Source organism: Diceros bicornis, chromosome 19 (genome assembly GCF_020826845.1).
Source record: "Diceros bicornis minor isolate mBicDic1 chromosome 19, mDicBic1.mat.cur, whole genome shotgun sequence".
Lineage (NCBI taxonomy): Eukaryota > Metazoa > Chordata > Mammalia > Perissodactyla > Rhinocerotidae > Diceros > Diceros bicornis.
The window spans coordinates 23,926,470-23,950,957 of record NC_080758.1 but is presented as its reverse complement, the minus strand read 5'-3'; the positions used below and the strand labels follow the sequence as shown (position 1 = coordinate 23,950,957).

Sequence of the window (24,488 nt, the reverse complement as noted above, 5' to 3'; positions counted from 1 at the left end):
CTTTGAGAAGGTCAGAGCAAGGAGAAATCTCCTGTAGGTAGGAAGTCAGGAAGCTCTTATAGAATTATTGTGGTCATTTGAGCTGGGTGCTTAAGGATCAATGAGTGGCACATTCCAGGCAGGAAAACACTTTGATAAAGATGTGGAGGTGGAAGTGTCACAAAGCAGTTGCAGTGGGTGGCAAGTGGCTAGTCACTCTGAGTTGGTGGATATTGTATTCTGGTAATGAAAAATGAGGTTTGGAAAATAATTGGGCTCAGATTGCATTGGACTTTGAACACCAGAGAGGGAGGCTTTCAATAGAGGTGGCTAGCCATTGACAGGATCCTACTTAGGACTGGAGGAGCGGTGGGGAGGGATGGGGAAAGAATGTATAAGAAGGAGGTAACCAGCCATAAAGTCTTAACTTTCTTGTTGCATTCTTCTGTTCCCAGCCCTTGGGATTTTTTTTCCTTCCATGTTGGGTGGGAACTTGGTCCTGGAAACTGACCCGTGTTTCCCAGTGGTAAACCATTACATGATTACCAGTGGTTCACCGGTAATCTTGACAAGATTATCTGTCATTGTTTTTTTAATCCCTGGGACAAAAAAAAAAAGGGACATGCGTGCGTTCTAAGATGCTAAAGTTTGAAGGTGTTGATTTGGATGCAACTAATGAGAACTTTTGTAGTTGGATGCCTTATTTGGGAAGATAAGATTATTTGGATTTCCAGCTTCAGTTTTTTAGCAGAGAGTGATTTTTGTTGAACATTTTTTTCTAGTGGAATGAAACTGACAATGTAGCAGGCAACATTTAGTGTTTTTGCCAAGTCTCTATTTTTAAATATTGTAACATGAAGGTATGGATTTTGAGATTAATGTGACCTCTAGAAACATGATACCTTTAACAGTCGTGTTTCTTCTAAGGTTAAAAGATATTACTACCCCTAAGCCCAGAAAATAAAGATTAAATGATGAAAATTAATAATTCACCAAGAAATAAATGTCTTCGTTTTCCTCACATTCTTAATTGTTTTACTGTTCTTTGTTCTTGGTCTAAATTCAGTGCAAGTTTTTTTATTTTAATGAAAGATCATAAAAATGAGTTATTTTTTTGATGGATTTTGATTTGTATAGATAAAAAGATCTATATAGATAAAAAGAAAGGCAAGCATACTATTATCTTGGATATAAGTTAGACTGAATGTGATTCTTAAATAATTTTTTAATTCCCCATAAGTTTATTATTGTGGTTGGAACTTCCTTGTGTTTATGGTTTGAAAAGTTTTGTTGGTTTCATGAAACTGTAAGTTAAAATCATGATATCTTCTTGAATTTTAGGTACTTACACTGTGAAATTTTATGATGGAGTAGTTCAGACTGTCAAACATATTCATGTCAAAGCTTTTTCCAAAGATCAGGTGAGAAATGTGGTTTTGTGCTTCGTGGTATGAATAATGCTAACATTGTAGTTTTGTTTCTCAAATAAAGATGTTACATTTGTTTATCATGGCAAAGTCTTTATTTCCTCCATCCGACCTGATTTCACCAGAAAGCAATACAGAAATTTTCAGATATTATAAATGTTTGTCTCTCTCTGCCATTTCCTTTTAACACAGATTCTTCTTTTCAAAAGCACCAAGTACTTGGATACTATTACCTGTTAGCCGTTTTGCTCATCTTTTCTCAAAAGTGTCTGGTTATTATTCTTTTTTCTCTCTCCCTGTGTCCTGCCCCCAGAGCTGTTACCCATCACAGGGAACTTGCTGAAATGCTTGAGGAGATCTAGAGTGTGTTTTCTCTTGCCCTAACTTTGTCCTTCAGCTCAGGACCATGACTTGATGGTTACAGAGCTACAGTTTGTTATGGATTTGGCAATCACTTGCGCTAGATGTGCCTCGGTTGAAAATTTTGTTTCCTTTTGTCATTTTGTCCCAATCACCATGCATGTATTTGCCTGAGCACAGGACCTGAGTTTTGATACTAGAAATATGGTGCACATAGATAGGATCATCTACAAGTGTTGCCTACTTTCTTCGTGACTTTTTTCCCCTGTAGTCTTTTTCATGTTTGTCTTTTTTTTTTTTTTTTTTGTGAGGAAGATCAGCCCTGAGCTAACATTCATGTTAATCCTCCTCTTTTTGCTGAGGAAAACCGGCTCTGAGCTAACATCTATTGCCAACCCTCCTCCTTTTTTCCCCAAAGCCCGAGTAGATAGTTGTATATCATAGTTGCACATCCTTCTAGTTGCTGTATATGGGACGTGGCCTCAGCATGGCTGGAGAAGCGGTGCGTCGGTGCGCACCTGGGATCCGAACCCGGGCCGCCAGTAGCAGAGCGCACGCACTTAACCGCTAAGCCACGGGGCCGGCTCTCATGTTTATGTCTTAATGAAATAGTTGAGGAGAAAGAGAGATGAAATTTTGGATATTGATTTTTTTAAAAATTCTGATTGTTACTAATTGTTACTCACGTCTTTAGGTGGTTGTTGATGTGACAGTATTTGGTGATGTTGGAACCTGTTGTGTCTTTTCTTATGACGATCAAATGCTTCTCCTTATCACAGATTTTGGTGAATTCTTCTTCTGTCCATATATTTAGCAATTTCAAAGGATCATGGTATATGATATCTTTAAAGGTAGCCTCACGAACGTTTTTGTCTTTTGCTGGTTTTCCTTTTCAGAAAAGTGACAAAATTAAAAAGATTTAGCCCTGAAGATGTTTTCTGTTTGATCATTTGCCCCTCGGGCATCTAAGGAGCTGCATAGTACTCAAACATTATTTTGGCCTTAAATTTGGCAAAAAATTTTTTTTGCCTTGATTTTTTTTTTTTTTTTGGTGAGGAAGATTGACCCTCAGCTAACATCCACTGCCAATCTTCCTCTTTTTGCTGAGGAACATTATCCCTGAGCTAACATCTGTGCCCATCTTCCCCTATTTTTGTGTATGGAACACCACCATGGCATGACTTGATGAGCAGTGCATAGGTCTGCACCCGGGATCCGAACCTGCGAACCCCGGGCTGCTGAAGCAGAGCGTGCAAACTTAACCACTATGCCACCGGGCCGACCCCCAACAATTTTTGTGTGAGTTTGTGGAATGAGTAGAGGACCATATTAAGAACTTGTCCAGAACTGTCAGATTATATGCAGAACCTCCCCAAACGGATGTCCAGGGCTCTAGATAACAAACGTTCAACTGTTTACTCTGCTGTGCTCAGTAAACGGATTGATAGCACTCGTGGTGCTTTGGCGTGGAGGTGGGCACCTTACCCAGTGTGGATTTGTGGATGCTTTGGTTCTCAATTCCCCGCTGCCTCTGTGTCTCACCTCATCTCATGTTTCTGCAGGTGGTCAGGCACAGGCCCATGGCTTTTGTTTGCTTGTTTTTCTTTTCCAAGAGAGCATATTGGTTTTTAGATAAATGACTTCTCAGCTCTCTTCAACCCTAATAGTCTAGGGTTCTGTAGTAGCCACTTACAAAGTAAGACTTCTTAAAAATATATGTCAGACAATTTTTAAAGCCTTTTTCATATAGTATTAGAATAGATTGAGTTTTTTTTTCTGTAGGACCCCACTGCCCTAAATGTTTTGGTAATCTATATTTTAGGAACATTTATCTTTTTTTGAAGTTACAAAAATAATATGTTTGCTGTAGAAAATTTGGAAAGTACAGAAAAGGACAAAAAAAGTGAAAACTATATAATTCTATAACCTAAATACAATTGCTCTTAACATTTTGATGTATATCCTTGTGTGTTTTTTGTTAAATATTTATATATATTTTCAAAATTGGAGTCATGTAGTATATTACTATTCTATAACTTGCTCTTTTCTTTTAACAAAATATTTTCCTAAGTTCCTAATACTGTATGAGAATATGGCTTTTAATGACTATGCAGTATTCTATGGTATGTATGTAACCCTACTTTGTGTAACCAATTCCCTAATGGTCATTTAAGGATATTTGTAAATCTGAGTGTACGAGTCTTACTATTCTGTTAGCAGATCTCATTTCTAGGAATTCATTCTCATTCAAAAGTATAAACTTTTAAGTCTTTTGACCCAAATTGCCAGCATACCCCTTTCCCTCCTGTCTTCCTAGAAGGTTGCAATTTGTATTTCTGCCATCAGTTACTGAGGAGTGCTTGTTCTCAAACCTGATTACTTTCAGAAAATTTTGGGGACTTGAAAAAATATTTCTTTCTAGGCTCTAACTACAGGGATTCTCCTTGTTTATTATTTTCCCCTATGGGACAAATTAAACTTTCACTCAGTGAGTATTTATGCACTCCTTTCTGCTTCTGGCCAAGATCTGTACACCAAGTGTGTGCTAGGTGCTGGGGATCCTATAAGAACATGATATGGTGGTCCCTGCTCTTCTCTTGAGGTCTTGAAAGAGAGATACATACACAAATAAACTTAGTTGTAAACTTCAGAAACTCCAGACCTTTCAGAGCTGGCTTTATTATGTGACAGTCATACTAGGACACAAGATTTTTAGGATGAGTTTTAAAGAAAGTAGTCTGGGAGGCAAGTAACCAAGAAGCAGTATGTCGTCCTGATGGACAAAAACTCAGTAGCTAGTAACACAGTAGGTGGCTTGTTGGACTGAGCACAGCCTGTACCCAGTAGAGGAAGCAAAGACCCTGTTTCTGAGTTGGAAAATTTTTACAGCTTTCTTGTTCAGCCTCCAGTTATCAGTTTGGATTCTTCTCTATACAGGGCATCAGCATCCACTGGCAAACTGAGCCAGGCCTCTGAAAGGCCTCTCATGCTTGGGATGAGAATGGCAGGGTGTGAAAGTATTTTCTTTGAACATCTCTGTCAGAAAGATTGCTTACCAGAAGAGGTCCCTGGATTTCTTGTACATGTGTCCCTTTAATTATTTTCTAGTGACTTATTAATCATAAGGGAGATAGCTCTGTCTCAGAAGGAATTGAACATGACTATTGTTTTCTTTAAACTTAGGATTGGTTCTCAAAGCCTCTGTATGGGTGGATATTTTCAGTGGTGCTTTCCATTAAGTGACCTGGCATATGTCCTCTTATAATTTGTCTGTTTGTTTTCATAAGTTTGCAAAAAACCATATGATTTTATATTTGCAAGTAATCACAAAGTCTGTTTCATCGCTATTTTGCTCATTTTAGAATATTGTGGGTAATGCTAGGCCTAAAGAGACAGATCACAAAAGTCTTTCATCATCTCCTGATAAACGAGAAAAGTTTAAAGAGCAGAGAAAAGCCACGGTCAATGTGAAGAAAGACAAAGAGGACAAAGCCTTAAAGACAGAAAAGCGACCCAAGCAGTCTGATAAAGAAGGAAATCTAATCTCTTCTGAAAAGGGGAAGGTGTCAGAGAAAAGCCTTCCCAAGAACGAGAAGGAAGATAAGGAGAACATTTCCGAAAATGACAGAGAGTACAATGGAGAGGCTCAAGTGGATAAGAAACCTGAAAATGACATTGTGAAGAGTCCACAAGAAAACTTGAGGGAGCCAAAGAGAAAACGAGGCAGACCCCCTTCCATAGCTCCTGCTGGTGAGTTTCCCAGTGGGCCCTGCAATGGGCAATGTCAGAGTGTTCTTCTGTGGCCCTTTGTGGTTCTTTATGATTTCTGTACTTCAGTCCTTTAGTTTTTGTAACTGACTTCGAATCGTCCTGTGATTTGAAAACAAATCTTGTCTGTGGAGCTGAAGTTTAAGGGAGGCATGTATGCAGATGAACATAAGTTGGGAAACATGTCTGTGACTGAGCTTCTGGGGTGGTAGATAACTGTTCGTTAGACACTTCAGCTTATATGATGAAACCTAAGAAGCTAAGGCCTTTTGCTTGTGCCTATTCAAATGATCTCCGTTTAAGTAAGCTTAATAGAACCTGGGATCAGGAAGTACAGTTTTCATGAGAGACATGAAAGAAGAAGGGAGGAGGAGTAAATAGATGTGGGCATCTGAAGGAGGTGGGACCACAGAATACTGGACCTAGGACGGCATTTTGAAATTGAGCTCTCTGGAGAGTGATTATTTATTGGAAATTTTCAGAGTCTAAATAAAAAGCTGAGATGGCCAATTGGTAAGAGTCAAGGTTGGAGGGTACAGATTTAGGGAGGAATACACAATTATTAAAAAAAGTTGAAATTTGGAATTCTAGAATAACCAAGAATGAAACAAATCCTGAATTTCTTCCTAATCCAAACATTCCTTCTCTAGATTGATTCAGGGGCGTGAGGAGCCCCCAGGATCTCTAGACTGACTGCTGCCTGTGATTATCTGGCAGTGGTCTTCAGACATTCTTGCTTCCATAGTCTGTATATGAATATTGAAAAATTGTGAATCGCCTAGCACATTTCAAAGTGATATCTATTTTTTCTCACAAGTTTAAATAGCTGCAAAAGATATATTTAAAATATAAAATATGACATAAAATATGTTTTCATCAAAACTGTGGAACTACAGTGTTAGCTCATTCATTGTTGTCTTATGATGTGGAATGCAAAGCCAGTCCTCTCTATCAGTCCGGACAGCTACATCAGACTTAATTTCTGTGGAAAAAAGTCTACTTTAATTTACTCCAAATAAATGTATTAGTACTCTTTCACAGTAGACAGCCTTCTCACATCTGAGTTCTAATTTTAAGATAGGAAATTAGATAAGAGGAGATTTCTTCCCAGGTGAAATAAGGCACCTCCCCCTCTAGTGGTTATAACTAGGTTTCGGCCTCAAGAGCTGAGCATGCTGGAATTGTCCCAGGCCTAAATAGAGCCTAGACCTGCACTGTCCAATATGGTAGCCACTAGCCACATGTGCCTATTGAGCGCTTGAAATGTGACTAGTCTGAATTGAGATGTGCTGTAAGTGTAAAATTAACACACCAGATTTCAAATACTTAGTACAAAAAAACCCAGGAATGTAAAATGTTAATAATTTTTATATTGACTAAGTGTTGAAATGATGTTTTTGGATGTATTGGGTTAAATAAAATATATTCTTAAAATTAGTTTCACTTTTTTTTAAACTTGTTAACGTGACGACTAGAAAATATAAAATTACGTATGTGGCTTGTATTTGTGGCTCTCATTATATTTCTATTGGACAGCACTGGCCTAAATTCACTAGTTTTCTCAACAGGGTTCCAGGAGAAAATTAAACTCTAATGCCCAAGGCATCAATGATCTGTAAAGAATCGACTTCTCTTCTGTGCATTGAGAATGGTACTAGTTATAAACCACCCTTGAGAGAATTGAGAAAATAACCTCTGTGTTCTGTGTTCAAATGAGGAACTCCATTTGAGAAAGTCTGGAGGTTTTAAACCCCTGGGCAGTGTACCATATTAAGATGTGGGATGAGTGAGAGGCAGGCCTTTTTATGTAAGTGAGAGAAGGGCACTTATGCAAGGAGAGGTGGAAAATGTAAACTGGTAGACATCTGATGTGTCTTCATCTCAGTTTAGGAAGCAGTCTATGTGGGAATTGAATTTTCTGAAACAGACTCCCCTTTGGCTATTCATGCTCTGGCTTGTATACCCTCTGGGAAGTGTGTGCTGGGGTACTAGCTCTCCAGTTTGCAGACTGCTCCTATGAAGCCACATACCTTCACTCAGATAAAAAAGGGCATTCAGATTGTTGCTTTTATTTTGTAGGTTTAGGATTGCACGCTAGATAGAATCAATTTAATAGAGAAATGGTGTTTTCCGAGTTGACTGTTAACACTTGCCTGACGCATTCCTCCTCAGTCAGAATCTCTGGAGCAGGGTCTGGGAATGTGAATTGTTTACATCCTTCCAGATGATTCTTACTGTAAGAAGAGTTTGGGAAACACTCCAGTTCTGTATAGTCAGCCTTGGTTTGTATATGCTATCAAAGTGAAGAAGGTTTGCCAGTATCACATATATGTTTCAAATCCCCTTTGAAAATTGCTTGGAATAAGTTCATTGACTCAGTGGAGCCTTGAGCTCTCTAGATTGTACAGACCTGATTGGAAGAGGATCTGAGCTATTTAGGGCGGGATGTTGTGTTTGTGTTTAGTTTGAAATGTGTGTGATCTCCAAGTTCCCACCACTTGGAACAAATTAATGTTGGCACATCAGGAAGATGGAACACAGGAAGAGCCAAGGAGTTCAGCACTCTCATCACGTTTGCCTTCTCAGCTCAGCACTGTCTCTTGTTTGGCCGTTTGACATGGCAGATCTGAAGCTACTGGTCTTAGATGAGTCTTCTCTCTCCTCCTTCCTCTTTCCTTTCCATTTCCTTCCCTTTCTCCCTACCCCACTTTTCCCTTTCCTCTTCTCTCTCTCTCCTTTTAGCCTTCATCAGACTCCTTAGCCCTGTCTTCCCCCCAAGCTTCCCAATTTCTTTTCTTTCGTTTTTTTCTGCCTGCCTTTCGGATTCTCATCTTTCCTGATTGAGGGAAAGCTTCTTAAGTGTTAGGTTTAAAAATAAAGAGTGAGTACTATCCAAGGGTTTAGCGTCTGCACTACTAAATTATGTTAGAGCTGGATTTGCTAGTGATCAGCCGCCTTGCCTGAAACGCTATCAAATAGGATAGTCTCCTGAGATTTTTCTGGAATTGTTTTTAAGAGGTTATAAATGTTGATATTCTCTTTTTGGTTGCTCAGAACAAGGACCAGTGCCAAGCTAACTAATTTAGCAAGTAGAGATTGAAAATAATAATAAAGTCATAGTCCCAGGATACGGGTTTTAGGAATTAGCCTGCATGGTGGATTTCCTGAGTGTTGGTTAAGCCAAGTTTTGAAGAGAAGATTTGATGGTGATAAAAATGACTTTTCTGTTGCCGGTTTATCTTCATATTTTAAAGTAGGCGTGTTGGGGTATAGTGTTTTAAAGAGAAAGTTTCAGGACAGACGTGTATGACCAAAGCTGGGTCATAGGAGAGACCAAAAAAAGAGATTTAGGAGGTCAGTCTGCAAGGTCTCAGCATCTCCCATAAGGAAGTAATTTATCACACTCATTTCACTTTTTTTTCTTTTCGCTTAAGTAAGAATGCCCTTTGAGGGTCTGTTTATCTTGCAAGGGTGTGTGTGTGTGTATATGTATATGAATGTGTTTTATTTATATATAATAATGAGGATTGGATACTAAGAAATTACATACCTTTTTTTTGTGTGTGGTTTTATATACATTGTAGCTGTAGATTCAAACTCTCAAACTTTGCAACCAATAACTTTGGAATTGAGAAGACGGAAAATATCAAAAGGAAGTGAAGTCCCACTAAAACGTCCTCGGCTTGACAAAAATTCATGTGAGTCTCCAGTTTGTGTATGTGTGGCTAGAACTTGACATCGATTGAGTTAGCCTCCACTATAACGATGTTGTCTCCTATTCCCTATAGGCTCTAATGCTTGTCCTTGATCACAGGAGCTAATATGAGTGGGATGTGGTTAGATCAGAAGGAGTTTTGCTAGATGAAAAACAAATCCCAAAGCACAAATGTTATTAATGTTGGGTTCAGTGGTGTCATCTCCAAACCCATAAACTACATTTGATTTGGATTCCACTGGAAATGTAATGGCTTAGGAAGGGATAGATTTCATATGCTGAGTGAAACTTTAAAAATATTGTTTATTGATTTTTAAAAAAAATACCCTGGTGGCTCCAAAAAAGATTTGTGATGGCTCTAAGCTCTGTAAACCTTATTGACTTTGGAAGTTGGTACATAGACTTTTATGTTGGGAAGCCCCAAAATAGAACTTTGTTGTCAAGATTGGGACATGATCTTTGCACATATTTTCAGACTGTGAATCCTTAAATAAAGAAAATTCTATCCTGGCAGAGAGGCTGTGCCTTTACTTAAAACTATAAACTAGGAAAGGATATTTCCTTTTATCACTGGTCTAATATTCCAGAAGTCTTTCTGTAAAGCCCATATAGAGGCAACCAATCCAGAAATCTCTAATAGCAGAGTTGTTTCTCCTGGTCTCTTGACTATAACTCTCTTAATGGTTTATAGCCCAGGAAAAGTCAAAAAACTACTCAGAAAACACTGACAAAGACTTATCGAGGAGACGGTCCTCCAGGCTGTCCACTAATGGGACACATGAGATCCTAGATCCTGACTTGGTTGGATCAGATTTGGTTGATACGGTTAATACTGATTCTTTGCAAAACACATCATCCAGTACCAAGGAATCTGAAGAAGGTGAGTCAGAGTCTGTTTTGGAATTGTCTTGCCAACCTGATGCCTATCTAGTGAGAACCAATCTAAAATCATTGTGTACTGCCTTCCACAAGTTTTAGATGGTCTTGAAATCAAGTTATTGAATGGGCTGTAGTGTTTCTTATAATATATTATTCTTCACTGATGATTCAATAGACAAACTTTCTGTTTGCATTTGTGATTGGTTTTGCTATGTATGTCTGAATTTTGGGTTGAAGGTACAGTGCTTGAAGAGCCCTGTCCTTCTCTCTGTCTTTCTGGTACCTTCTCACTCCAGTGCCTCTGCCTTTTTGTTAACACTTCCAGCTAATCCTCCCTTCACTTAGCCTCTTTCTTTGATATGCTCACAGCCCTGGCTGTGTGTGCTAGAACCTGTGAATGTATTCTTGTATGCTGTGAGATGAATGACTTCCTCTAAAAAGTCCCTGGCTTTCTTAGTCCGTTGTGGGGCTTTTGGTTCTCAGATTTTATGCATGTATATGTTCCCCAATCTTTCTTTTTTCTTCTAGGTCAGTTGAAATCTCCTTTGGAAGCTGGCCAGGTCTCCTCTGCACTATCTTGCCATTCCACTGGGAATGGATTGGGGGCTGCAGGCTTGGAGTTGAGCTGCAAGTCAATGGGAGAAAACACTATGAAAACGGAACCGGCTCCTCCCCTGGCTGAGTTACAAGAGATTTCTACTGTGGCAGGTTCATATTTAAAGTTAACATAATCCTCTTCTAATATATACTTTTGCTTCTGCTTTGATTGTAAACTAAAAAAATGGACTTTTCTCATGTTTTTTTTTTACCTTTTATTAATAATATTCCTTATCATTTTAATGCTATACCCTTTTCATTTCTGATATTGCTAATTTGTGTTCCCTCTCTTTTCTTGATTAATATGGCTAGGGATTTATCAATTTTGTTGATAGTTTCAAAGAATCAACCTTTTACTTTAACTTTCTCTATTTGTCTTTTTAAAATGTCATTGATTTCTGTTTTGATCTTAATTGTTTTCCTCCATTAAATTTTTCTAGAAACTTGGGTCATTGATTTTATTTATTTATTTATTTATTTTTTTGTGAGGAATATCAGCCCTGAACTAACATCCATGCCAATTCTCCTCTTTTTTTTTTTGCTGAGGAAGACTGGCCCTGAGCTAACATCCATGCCAATCTTCCTGCACTTTACGTGGGATGTTGCCACAGCATGGCCTGACAAGTGGTGCGTCGATGCGCGCCCAGGATATGAACCCGGGCCGCCAGCAGCGGAGCGCGTGCACTTAATCACTACGCCATGGGGCCGGCCCCATGGGTTATTGATTTTAGATCTTTCTTCTTTTCTAATATGAGCATTTAAAGTTATAAATTTCCCACTAAACACTGCTGTAGCTGCGTCCTACAAATTTTGATATGTTGTATTTTCATTTGCATTCAATTCAAAATATCTTGTGATTTCACTTGTCGCCTGTGAGTTACTTAGAATTGTGTTGTTTCATTTCCAAGTATTGGGGTTTTTATAGATGCCTTATTATTATTGATTTCTAATTTAATTCCATTGTGGTCAGAGAACATACTTTGTAGGATTTCAGTCTTTTTAAATTTGTTGAGACTTATTTTGTAGCCCAGCATATGATCCGTCTTGGTGAATGTTCCATACACACTTAAAAAAATGTATATTCTGCCATTGTTGTATATCTGTTCTGTGTGTGTTAATTAAGTCAAGGTGGTTGATGGTGTTTTTCTGATAAAGTCTCCATTGAGTTTTTTTTTTTTTTTTTTTTTTTTGTGAAGAAGGTCAGCCCTGAGCTAACATCCACGCCAATCGTCCTCTTTTTGCTGAGGAAGACTGGCCCTGGGCTAACATCTATGCCCATCTTCCTCTACTGTTTTTTTTTTATATGGGATGCTGCCACAGCATGGCCTGACAGCGGTACATCAGTGCATGCCTGGGATCTGAACCCAGGCTGCCAGCTGCGGAGCGTGGGCGCTTAACTGCTATGCCATGGGGCCGGCCCCTGATTTTTTTTTTTGTCTAGTTCTATCAATTACCAAGAGAGGGGTGTTAAAAATCTCTAACCATGATTGTGGTTTGTCTGTTTCTCCCTTTAATTCTGTCAATTTTGCTTCATGTATTTTGTTTGTTTGTTTGTTTGTTTATTTATTTATTTATTTAGTGAGGAAGATCAGCCCTGAGCTAACATCCGTGCTAATCCTCCTCTTTTTGATGAGGAAGACCGGCCCTGAGCTAACATCTATTGCCAACCCTCCTCCTTTTTTTTCCCCCCAAAGCCCCAATAGATAGTTGTATGTCATAGTTGCACATCCTTCTAGTTGCTGTATGTGGGACGCGGCCTCAGCATGGCCGGAGAAGTGGTGCATCGGTGCATGCCCGGGATCTGAACCCGGGCCGCCAGTAGTGGAGCGCACGCACTTAACCACTAAGCCATGGGGCCGGCCCTGCTTCATGTATTTTGAAGTCTTGTTATTAGGTCTATACACTTATAATTGTGTCCTCCTGATGAATTTCCCCCTTTGTAATATGATATATCACTCTATCTTTGATAATAGTTTTTGACTTGAAGTCTACTTTATCTGATATTAGTGCAGGAACTCCAGCTTTTTTTTTTTTTTTTGCTTTCTGTATCATATACCATGTGCATGGCATATCTATTTCTGTCATTTTTCTTTCAACATAACTGTGTCTTTAAATTCAAAGTGTGCCTTTTGTAGATAGCGTATTGTTGAGTTTTGATTTTAACTGCCATGTTTAGTCTGATTATATTAAATATAATTATTGATATGGTTGCTTTTGGGTCTACCATTTTGCTTTTTGTTTTCTGTTTATCCTATGTATTTGTTTTTTTTTTTTTTTTTGAGGAAGATCAGCCCTGAGCTAACATCCGTGCTAATCCTCCTCATTTTACTGAGGAAGACCGCCTCTGAGCTAACATCTGTTGCCAATCCTGCTCCTTTTTTTCCTTACCCCCAAAAGCCCCAGTACATAGTTTTACGTCATAGTTGCACATCCTTCTAGTTGCTGTATGTGGGACGTGGCCTCAGCATGGCCGGAGAAGCGGTGCGTCGGTGCGCGCCCGGGATCCGAACCCCGGGCCGCCAGTAGCGGAGTGCGCGCACTTAACTGCTAAGCCACCAGGCCGGCCCTATCCTATGTGTGTATTATTCTCTTTCTCTTTTCCTGTTTTTTAAGGTTAATAGAATATTTTTTTTCTTTTTTTTTATTTATTTTATTTTTTTCCCCCAAAGCCCCAGTAGATAGTTGTGTGTCATAGTTGCACATCCTTCTAGTTGCTGTATGTGGGACGCCGCCTCAGCATGGCTGGACAAGCGGTGTGTCGGTGCGTGCCTGGGATCTGAACCTGGGCTGCCAGCAGCGGAGCGCGCGCACTTAACTGCTAAGCCACGGGGCCAGCCCATAGAATATTTTTTTTTCAAATTCCATTTTAATTCATCTATTAGCTTTTAGCTATACTTCTTAGCATTTGTTATAGAGGTTACTCTAGAGATTATGATATATATCCTTAACTTTCATAGTTTACTTAGAGTTAATATTGAACCACCTAATGTAAAACATTGTGTAGTCTTTTTATGCTCTAGTTGTCACATGAATTATATCTACATATGCTATAAAATCCACAATACAGTATTATAATTTTTACTCTAAATAATTATGTATTTTAAAGAAGATAAAAGAGATAATCTAGGGGGCCGGCCCGGTGTCACAAGCGGTTAAGTGCGCGCGCTCTGCTGAGGCGGCCCGGGGTTCACGGGTTCAGATCCTGGGCGCGCACCGACGCACCGCTTGGCAAGCCATGCTGTGGCGGCGTCCCATATAAAGTGGAGGAAGATGGGCATGGATGTTAGCCCATGGCCAGTCTTCCTCAGCAAAAAGAGGAAGATTGGCAGATGTTAGCTCAGAGCCCATCTTCCTCGACAAAAAAAAAAAAAAAGAGATAGTCTGATTTACACACACATTTACCATTTCCAGTGTTCTTTATTTCTTCCTAAAGATTTCCTTTCAGCCTGAAATTTTTCCTGTAGTGTTTTTGTAGTGCAGGTTTCCTGGTGACAGATTCTCTTGGTTTTTGTTTATCGGAACATGACTTTATTTAACTTTCATTCTTGAAGGATGTTTTCACTGGATATAGAATTGTAGGTTTACAGGTTTTTTTTCTTTAAGTATTTTAAAGATGTTATTCATGGTCTTCTGACCTCAGTTGTTTCTGAAGGGCAGTTAGTGATCATTCATGTCTTTATTTCTCTTTTTGTAATGTGTTATTTTCTTTCTAGCTGCTTTCAAGATTTTTCTCTTTATCTTTGGTTTTTAGCAGTTTGATTATGATGTGTTTAAGTTTGTTTTATATTGGTATTTAACCTGCTTGAGATTCTCTGAGCTTGCATATGAAAATTGATGTTTTTATCAAATTTCAGCCATTATTTGTGTGAATATTTTTTTCTGTCCCATTCTCTCTGTCTTCTACTTTAGGGATCACATTATACTTATGTTAGACCTTTTGATATTGTCCCATGGGTCACTGGGACTCTGTTGACTTTTTGTTTTGTTAATCTTTTCCCTCTTTTTCAGATTGAATACTTTCTTTTGATTTGTTTTCAAATTCTTTCTCCTCTCAACTCCAATCTGCTGTTAAGCCCATCCAGTGAATTTTTTTATTTCTGATACTTTTAGTTCTAGAATTCCCATTTGGTTTTTTTCCCCTAGATTCTCTGGTGAGATTTTCAATCTGTTTATTCATTATGAGCATAGTTTTAATTGCTGCTTTAAAGTTCCTGCCTACTAAGTACAGCATCTAGGTTATCTTGAGATTAATCTCCGTTGATTGACTTTTCTCTTGACTACAGGCCACATTTTCCCTTTTCTTCATATGTCTGATGTTTTGGATTGTATCCTGGGCAATGTGACTGATGTGTTGTAGAGTTTAGATTATGTTGTTTCTCTGAAGAATACTGATTTCTTTGTTTTAAAGGGCAGTTAATTTGACTGAACTCAAACTCCAGATTCTTTTCCTGCAGTGGGCAACAGCTGAAACCTCTGTTCAGTTCTTAGCCTTAGTTGGGCTGCTTGGACTCTGTATATATTCAGAGAGCAGCCAGAGATTTAGGCAGAGTTTATATGCAGAAATTGGAGCCACTCTTTTGTGGCTCTCTTCTTTCTCGGATTTTCCCCCTTCCTTTCCAGCTTTGTAGTTGCACTGAACTTTTTCTTCTAGTTCTTCAACCAGTAAGACTAAAGGTTTCTACCTGAGTTTTAGCTACCCAGTGCTACTGACTGGAGCCTGCTTTAGGCTGAAAGCCTGAAAGCCTGAAAAAAATGGGAGACTCATCTAGTGCCCTTCTCTTATTCCAAATGTCTGACTCTGTTTCTGCCTGCTTTTTGTTGCTCTTCAGTGTCTTTAGATATTTGGTTTTTTAAAATATTTTTTCCAACGCTTATAATGGTTGTGTGCAATAGGGTTGTTTCAATATGAGCTATTCTACCATTACTGAAAAAGAAAACTCTATCTTATGTTAAGAGACAGCTTAGGAAGTTGTACACATTCATGACCAAACAGAGGAATTTTTGTCTCTCAAGTAGTGATTATTTGTTGCATTAATAGCTATTTGGGTATAATTGGTAATGCAAACTTCTAGTTCTTCTTTTTTTTTTTTTATAATTTTATTTATTTATTTATTTTTTCCCCCAAAGCCCCAGTAGATAGTTGTATGTCATAGCTGCACATCCTTCTAGTTGCTGTATGTGGGACGTGGCCTCAGCATGGCGGGAGAAGAAGTGCGTCGGTGCACGCCCAGGATCCGAACCCGGGCCGCCAGCAGCAGAGTGCACGCACTTAACCGCTAAGCCATGGCGCCGGCCCCAAACTTCTAGTTCTGATAAAGTTATGTTTATGGTAAATGATCAGAGTCTAAGATGGTACAGACCATGAATAAATCTTGATCGTTGTCTTTTAAGGTGAGGAACATCTAAGCCACCTTTTTGTGTTTATGTGTATTCATTTTTTATTTTGTTTTTTATAAAGCAGTATAAAAATAATATATACTGATCATAAAAAAGCCAAACAATATAGAGGTATTAGGAGTAAAAGTGAAAAGCCTCCCGTATCTTGCTTCTTTCCCCTTGGGTACACTTCTCTTATTAGTTTGTGATTTTTTCCAGATCCTTTTCTATACATTTAATTAGGTAGGAAAGAAATTAAGATTTTATTTTTAAATGTAATTGTGTTAATTCTAGGTTTATTGTTCCTCGATTTATTTTTACAGTATTTCTTGAGATCTATCCATGTCAATACATTTTCCTCATTCTTTTTAATGGTTGAATATTAGTGTCTAGTAAGAAGTTCCATTATATATTTAACCATTTCCCTTTTGATGGGCATTTAGATTATTTCTGAGCAATCAATATTTCAAAAAATGCTGCAGTTGTATTATTTGAACATATATTTTTGAACACTTGGTGCATAGCCCTATGGGATAAGTTTCTATGAGTATAATTGCTGGACTCAAGGGAGTGCATTGACAAATCACCTGCCAAAAAGACCACTCCACTTTGTATTTTGACCAAGAGTATTGTAGAGTACTTTTCCCCTTATAGCCTTTCCATCTTTGGATATTATTCGTTTTTTAAATTTTCTCTAATTTATGTTAACATTGGAAACAAGATTTCATTTTTTGTTGTGTTTTTTCTTAATGAGGTTGAACAGTTTTTGTGTGTTTATTGAATATTTTAATCTATTTTTCTGTGAATTGTCTTTTCATATTCTTTGCCTATTTCCTGTTGGGTTGTTTGTTTTTATTATTGATTTGTGAGGTTTTCTTTGTATATTATTGATATTGATCCTTTTTTTAATATACATTTTACTATATTTTCTCTTGGTCTTTACTTTTATTTACTTGTCTTTACTTTTATTTATTGTATTTCACAATACTGAAATTACAGTTTTTAAATCTTGGGCTAGCCTAGTGGCATACTGGTTAAGTTTGTGTGTTCCACTTCGGTGGCCCGGGGTTCATGGGTTCGGATCCTGGGCACGGACCTACACACCACTGATCAAGCCATGCTGTGGCAGGCATCCCACATATAAATTAGAGGAAGATGGGCATGGATGTTAGACCAGTGCCCATCTTCCTCAGCAAAAAAGAGGAGGATTTGCAATGGATGTTAGCTCAGGGCTAATCTTCTTCACCAAAAAACAAAAAAACAAAAAAAATTAAATCTACTTCTTTTTTCCTCAGTATTTAAAAAATATCGTTATGACCATAATATGTGTACAATCAAGATTATTACATATACATTTCTCTATATTATAAACCTTATATTTTAAAAAATAATTTTAATTATAGTATAAGCCACCCTTTAATTTTTTTTTTTTTTTGGTGAGGAAGATTGGCCCTGAGCTAACATCTGTTGCCAGTCTTCCTCTTTTTGCTTGAGGAAGATTGTCACTGAGCTAACATGTGTGCCAATCTTCCTCTATTTTGTATGTGGGATGCCACCACAGCATGGCTTAATGAGTGGTGTGTAGGTCTGCACCTGGGATCTGAACCTGCGAATCCCAGGCCGCCAAAGTGGAGCGTGTGAACTTAACCACTATGCCACCGGGCCAGCTTGCATTCTTTAAACATTTTGATGAAATGAAAATATGTCTCCTACCCATATAGCTGATGCCCCAAGATTGTTGATGAACATTCATCTTTAAAAAGTATATTTTATAAAATTTGATTTATCAAGAATTGAAAGGGGTAGAGTAGGGGAGAAGGGAATCAGTGTAGGTATGTTCTGACATTTCCTAAATATCTGTGAAGACCTAAGGGCTTATAAGGTAGCCCTCTTCTGGACTCAACTGAATTCTGGACTAAGGTAGACTTATCTAGGGGAAGTGATGGCCTTGTTGGAGAATTTAGCGAGAAATGAACTGTGGAATCAAATCTCATGAAATTCTATTGATGACGTGGTTCTGGATCTGGGATGTGTTCCTTTGGTAAACACAAGTGATCTATAACCTTCTTCCTTCCCAGTGTGTGGCGAGTACGGGCTCTGTAGTTCCCAAAGCAGACCTTCTTGGGTGTGTATGAGCCTAGAGGAAAAATGAATAAGCTTGTGGAGATTTGTGGGTTGCCCATTGTTCCCTGGAGAAGACTGTGCTGACAAGTTCTTTTAGGGAGAGACTCAGGGAAATAGTAAAGGTTAAATGAAATTGTCTTCCTGCAATTAGAGCATAAAAGGTGAGAAGAGACGCTATAAACATGGATGTGGAGGCTCTGGTTGCACATCTTTTTTTTTTGCTCAGTTCAGTGAGAGCGTCTTGTGAGCCTCCTAAGTAGTAGGCACTGTGCTAATAAGCATCATTGATACGAGATCGGTCAGACTTAGTGTCTACCTGAAGACCATCTTAATTTGGGAGACATGACGTTTAAGCTGAATCTTTTTTTTTTTGGTGAGGAAGATCAGCCCTGAGCTAACATCCATGCTAATCCTCCTTTTTTTGCTGAGGAAGACCAGCTCTGAGCTAACATCTATTGCCAATCCTCCTCCTTTTTTTTTCCCCCAAAGCCCCAGTAGATAGTTGTACGTCATAGTTGCATGTCCTTCTAGTTGCTGTATGTAGGACTCGGCCTCAGCATGGCCGGAGAAGCAGTGCGTCGGTGTGCGCCTGGGGTTCCGAACTCGGGCCGCCAGTAGCGGAGCCCGCGCACTTAACCGCTAAGCCACGGGGCCGGCCCTAAGCTGAATCTTGATGGATGCAGAGCACTGTCTCATGAGTAACAGATGGGCCAGGTATTCCTGCAGGGTGAATAATATGAGCAAAAGTGTAGCATATCTCCTATTAGGCTCTTTCAAGTGGAGAGAAGGTAGTCAGTTGAATATTTAGTGATTTATATTTTCATATTACGTACTTGTGGTTTTATTTAATATTAGCTGTCATGAAATTGATATATTTATATCCTCATTTGTGTTATACTAAATATAAATCTAATTTATTAACAATGAATATAAGATTTGAAATTCTTTGCCTTTCTTATGGAAAGGCAAATTCCAAATATTAAGAGTAATTTAAATTATAAATAGAAAATTTTACATTGTTAAAAGGTTAATGACACTTAAATAGTTTTTTTTTTTTTTTGTGGGGAAGATTGGCCCTGAGCTAACATCTGCCAATCCTCCTCTTTTTGCTGAGGAAGACTGGCCCTGGGCTAACATCCGTGCCCATCTTCCTCCATTGTATATGGGACACCGCCACAGCATGGCTTGACAAGTGTGAGCCTGGGATCCAAACCCGTGAACCCCGGGCCCCTGCAGTGGAGTGTGCGTGCTTAACCGCTTGCGCCACCGGGCCGGCCCCAAATAGTTTTGTTTTAATATGACCATTTATAGGACTTTTATACCACAATGACTGTGTGTCTACAGAATTGTATGCTTTTATTTGGATAATTTAAATTTGGGGGGGGGGTGGATTTTTTTCTTGTTTTTTTTTTTGGTCTTGACCAGATGCTATGTAGTTAACATAAATGCTGTAGCAGAGCAGCTCTTTGAAAATAGTAAACTGAAAGTACTCAAATATTCACTCCTGGCTCATCCGTGGTGCTTTTGGGTTGATCTTTTGTCCCACTGAGTCCAGAGTATTGTGCCTCAGCCTTGCAGGCTTGTGGGTACGAGGGATCTCCCTTTTCTTACTGAGCCTCCTCTCAGTGGCAGGGCTCCTGTCCTCCCAGCCTACGTTTCTGTCATACAGGGAAAATGATTAGACTTGATGTACAAATGAAGTGGAAATTTTATCTCAGAACTTAGTTGTCTGTTTTGGCATGGAGAGCTTTAGATGAAAGCCATGTCCCTTGTACCTCAGCAGACTAAGCTCTTAATTATGTTTTCTTAAGGGTGGTGTTATGGTAGACGTCACTTCAAATTGGCAATGAATTGTTTCTACACCACTAGGAAATATGCTGTGCAGATGAGATGAGTGAGGAGACTAGGTTAGAGGCTAAATCCAGTGGCTGTTTAAAGTTTACATATTTTGTGGGGTCTCGGACTGTCTTTCAAAACACACACACATACAGTTTCTGTCATGTGTCACTTAATTTAGTTGTGTCTCTGGTTTGTGGAGGAATGGAAATAAGGTTAAGTGAGGATGGGACAGGTGAGTCTTGGGAAAGTATGATGATAAAATTTCATGTCTTCTTTTGCCTCTTTAGGTTGCACAGAGGATTTTCTGGGCAGTAATTTTGAAACCACTGCAAATAAATGAAGCACTTGCCCATTTCTCAGAGAGTTCATAGTAATGGTAGAGGTGAGATTACCTTGAGCTTGAGCTAGGAGGAATAAATGCGTCATGGAACCCATTACTGTCCTTCTTTGAAATAGGCTCTGAGCTATTTGCTTTGATGACTTTAAAGCCAGAGAAGAATGCAGTTGAAGTTGTTCTATTTGGGTAGGTATTTGTTTATGCTGTAACACAGAAATTAGAGTAGATGCCCTTAGAAGTTGAGAAATCTCAGATTATTCTCTAAATCTGGGCCCAGCCTATTTGGCCATTCGCAGATAACCAGGGCTATTTGAAAATGGGCTGCAATCCATTTATACATTTTAGTCAACAAATATTTAGTAAGTGCCTACTAAGTGCCGGACTCTTCTAAGCTGTTGCATTTGTGAATATTCTACATAAACCACAGAATAAACAAGAGAGAAAACCTCTTGTTTTCTACAGGCTTGGGGCCGGCCCTGTGGCGTAGCGGTTAAGTGCTTGGGCTCCGCTGCTGGTGGCCTGGGTTCGGATCCCGGGCGTGCACCGACACACTGCTTGTCAGGCCATGCTGTGGCCGTGTGCCACATAAAGTGGAGGAAGATGGGCATGGATGTTAGCTCAGAGCTAGTCTTCCTCAGCAAAAAGAGGAGGATTGGCATGGATGTTAGCTCAGGGCTGATCTTCCTCACAAAAAAAAAAAAGAAGTAGTACAGGCTTATTCAGCTAATTTTCTTTTTTTTTTTTTTTTACTAAGTACCTGTTAGAAATGGGACACTGCCATGTGCTCTAGATCAGTGATTCTAACTGAAGGAGTATTGATGTGGTGTTGGTTATAAAATGAATAGGAAGTTATTTGTCACTAAAGTATTAAAAGTTTACGAATGATTTACTTATAAATTAACCAGGTTAGTTTCAGGGTAATGCCTATAATAGTTTTTGCAAATGATTTATTTTAAATTAACCAGGTCCAATTTAGTGCAATGCCTATAATAGTTTAGATTTCATACACTTGTGTTCTCTATGCTTTCTTGAGTAGGAGAGTCGTAGGGTTGCAGCCATTGTAGTTTGGGAAGTTGTAGGTGTCCGTGCTCTGCCATCAGGCATGTACTATGGTGGAAAATTGGTTGAGAATTCATTGTTCTAGGGGTTAAAGAGATGAATGAGACATCTGGTCAGTGTCCTTCTAGTTCTTTCTGTTAGAGGAATGGATAAGACTGCAGGTACCTGTAGTACAAGAGAGAAAGTAAGGTGGTGTCTTGAAAAATACTTAAAATAAAACTATAGGAGAGAAGACTGACAGTGATAATGTGTGTCTGTCACATGGAAGTTGAACTCAGGATTCACTTGTTGAGCCCTTACTGTATGCCCAGGAGCTCTGCTAGCTGTTGAGTTACAATGATGAATGGGGTGCTCCTGGTCTTAGTGTTCATTAAATGCTATTTGGATCTGACTCTGGGAGAGAGGGGGTATTCATTTACTTATTTTTATTTTTTGTGAGAAAGACTAGCCCTGAGCTAACATCTGTTGCCAATCCTCCTCTTTTTTACTGAGGAAGATTGGCCCTGGGGTAACATCTGTGCCCATCTTCCTCTACTTTGTATGGGACGCCGCCACAGCATGGTTTGATAAGCGGTGTGCAGGTCTGCACCTGGGATCCGAACTCATGAACCCCGGGCCACGGAAGCGGAGCGTGCGAACTTAACCACTACGCCACCGGGCCAGCCCTGGGAGGTGATATTTGGGTTGGTGGTTTGGAGGCAGGGGAGGAAGAAGGTGGTACTTGCACAGGGCCTTGAAGGATGAGTAGCCCTTAGGCATTTGGAGATAGAGACAGAGCAGTATCAATAGCATGATCATAGGGTCTTTTCTGAGACTGTCAGGTGTGCTTTCTGACTTAATTGCAGGCTTCCTGAAGTGAGTGAAGGCTGAGCAGGGAAGTTGGTGCCAGACTGAGGTCAGCTGCTTTGAGGAGTTTATGGAGCTACCAAGAATGGTTCCTTCGCAGGATAGGGGATAGCCCTGAAATGTTCACCTGAATCTCTGTTGGTAAGGTTGCTTTCCTCCTACTTAGCTATTCTGTGGCCTTAAGGTATTTTAAATTCTTTTTTTCTGAATTGTTTGAAAATAAGTTTTACCCCTAAATACTTCGGGGTTTATTTAGGTAAATACACCTAAATAACATCCTAAAAACAAGGACGTTCTCTTACATCACCATGATGTAATTATCAAAATCAGGGCCTTATTCAAACTTTGCCAGGTGTTTCATTGGTACATTTTACCTCATTTATGGAAGTGATCTTGTCTTCATTCAGTATATTCTTTTTGGCAACTTGCTTTTTTATATTCATAAATTTGAAAAGAAATCCAGAAAAGTATAAGAATAATAAAACTAGCATTCATGTCTCCCACCGCTCAGAAATGCCAACGCTGTTGGCTTTTGGTCGTGAGTGCTTCAGGTCCTTACACTGTCCTTTAGTGGCCCTGCTTCTTCTGGCCACCTGTTACCTCTCCAACCTCATCTTTCCTCACTCTCTGTCCTTCCTACTGACTCTGCTCCAGCCACGTGGCCTCCTTGCTATCCTGTAAGCATAGCAGGTACACTCTCACCTCTGGGCTTTCGTTCAGCACACTATTGAATACCTTTTATTCCCAGCCAGAGCAAATAGATCCATTGGAAAAGTTACTTCATCAGTTAAGTAGTGGGTAATATTTAATTCATTGGGTCATTCATTCAACAATGACTTGCACATTTCTTATGTGCCAAAACTTTGAGGAAGAGAGAGGAAAGCTGGAGGGGGTTAGGAAAACACACAAAGATGAATAATTTATCTCCTGGACCTCAGGAGGACACTTAGTTATAAGAATGGATTGTCCTGGATACTTCAAGTAAATAGCATTATTGATTGTTCATGGCCCAGCTTAAATATTTCTAGATCTACCATAACGTTGACAACTCTTTTTCCAAACAAAATTTCAAGTAAGTCGTATTTTTTGATGCGGTGATTCCTTTTCCAAGGTTCCTATTGGATTTGGGGATTTAAAAAAATCAACATATATGATTAAATAAAGAATCTGTTTTGAAACTTAATGTGAAAAGGTATTTTAATATGTTTTCTAAGGTATTAAAAGTTAAATCACATCAGTTACTCATTAATTTTCTTTATTGAAAAACATAATATGGTAGGAACTTAAGATCATTCCAGACTGTTTAGACTTAGTATGGTCATCATTTTTGAGTCATAGGGAGATAGCAATGAAAAGTTTTGTTTAATGTTGATTTTTTTATTTTATTTTATTTTTTTGGTGAGGAGACTTGGCTCTGAGCTAGGATCTGTTGCCAATCTTCCTCTTTTTGCTTGAGGAAGATTGTCCCTGAGCTAACATCTGTGCCAGTCTTCCTCTGTTTTGTATGTGGGATGCCGCCACAGCATGGCTTGATGAGCGGTGCTTAGGTCCACACCGAGGATCCGAACTCGTGAATCCCAGGCCGCTGTAGCGGAGTGTGTGAACTTAACCACTATGCCCCCGGGCCAGCCCCTGTTTAATGTTGATTTTTAAATGAAATTTGATTTTTCACAGCCAGAACACTAAGGAATACTAATTCTCTATAACTACTAGTTCTTGATGAATTTTCACAACTACTCTTTTTTTATTATTTAGTATTAAGGCAGCTGGGACCCTTATTTAAAAAATTATAAAGAGTCATTTTGGTGCTTTTTTTTTTTTAAATAAATTTCAAAACCAGTACACGCTAGGAAAAATTAAAACCAAGTAAAAAAAAAATAAAAAAGTGAGAAGTCCTCCCTTACTATTGCCTTCTCACTCCTGAAGGAACCACGATACAATTTGGCATGTGGCCTTTCATCCTTCCAGACATGGTTCTGTGCATATACAAACAAGTACATATATATATACAGCTTTTAAAAACCACAATAATGGAATCATATTCTTATATATTATTCAATGGCTTGCCATTTTCATTTATGGTATTTTTCCATGTCAGTTCATATCTCCTTTCACAATTACGTACACTTTATTTCATTGTATGGATATTCCATAACTTATGTAACTATACCCTGCTGAAAGA

At 38.9% G+C, this 24,488-nt stretch overlaps 1 protein-coding gene across 3 annotated transcripts in view; it reads left to right on the top strand.

The window, feature by feature from the left end:
• Window positions 1-24,488, top strand: part of PHF20 (PHD finger protein 20) — a 152,043-nt gene that overhangs the window by 60,536 nt on the left and 67,019 nt on the right. The window contains exons 5-9 of one of the 3 annotated variants that reach the window (XM_058562786.1): window positions 1,321-1,400; window positions 5,129-5,516; window positions 9,119-9,232; window positions 9,941-10,129; window positions 10,657-10,836. In XM_058562786.1, coding sequence (XP_058418769.1) covers window positions 1,321-1,400; window positions 5,129-5,516; window positions 9,119-9,232; window positions 9,941-10,129; window positions 10,657-10,836 — 951 coding nt within the window. The remainder of the gene's footprint in view (window positions 1-1,320; window positions 1,401-5,128; window positions 5,517-9,118; window positions 9,233-9,940; window positions 10,130-10,656; window positions 10,837-24,488) is intronic. The other 2 variants (XM_058562788.1, XM_058562789.1) reach the window with 2 other exon arrangements.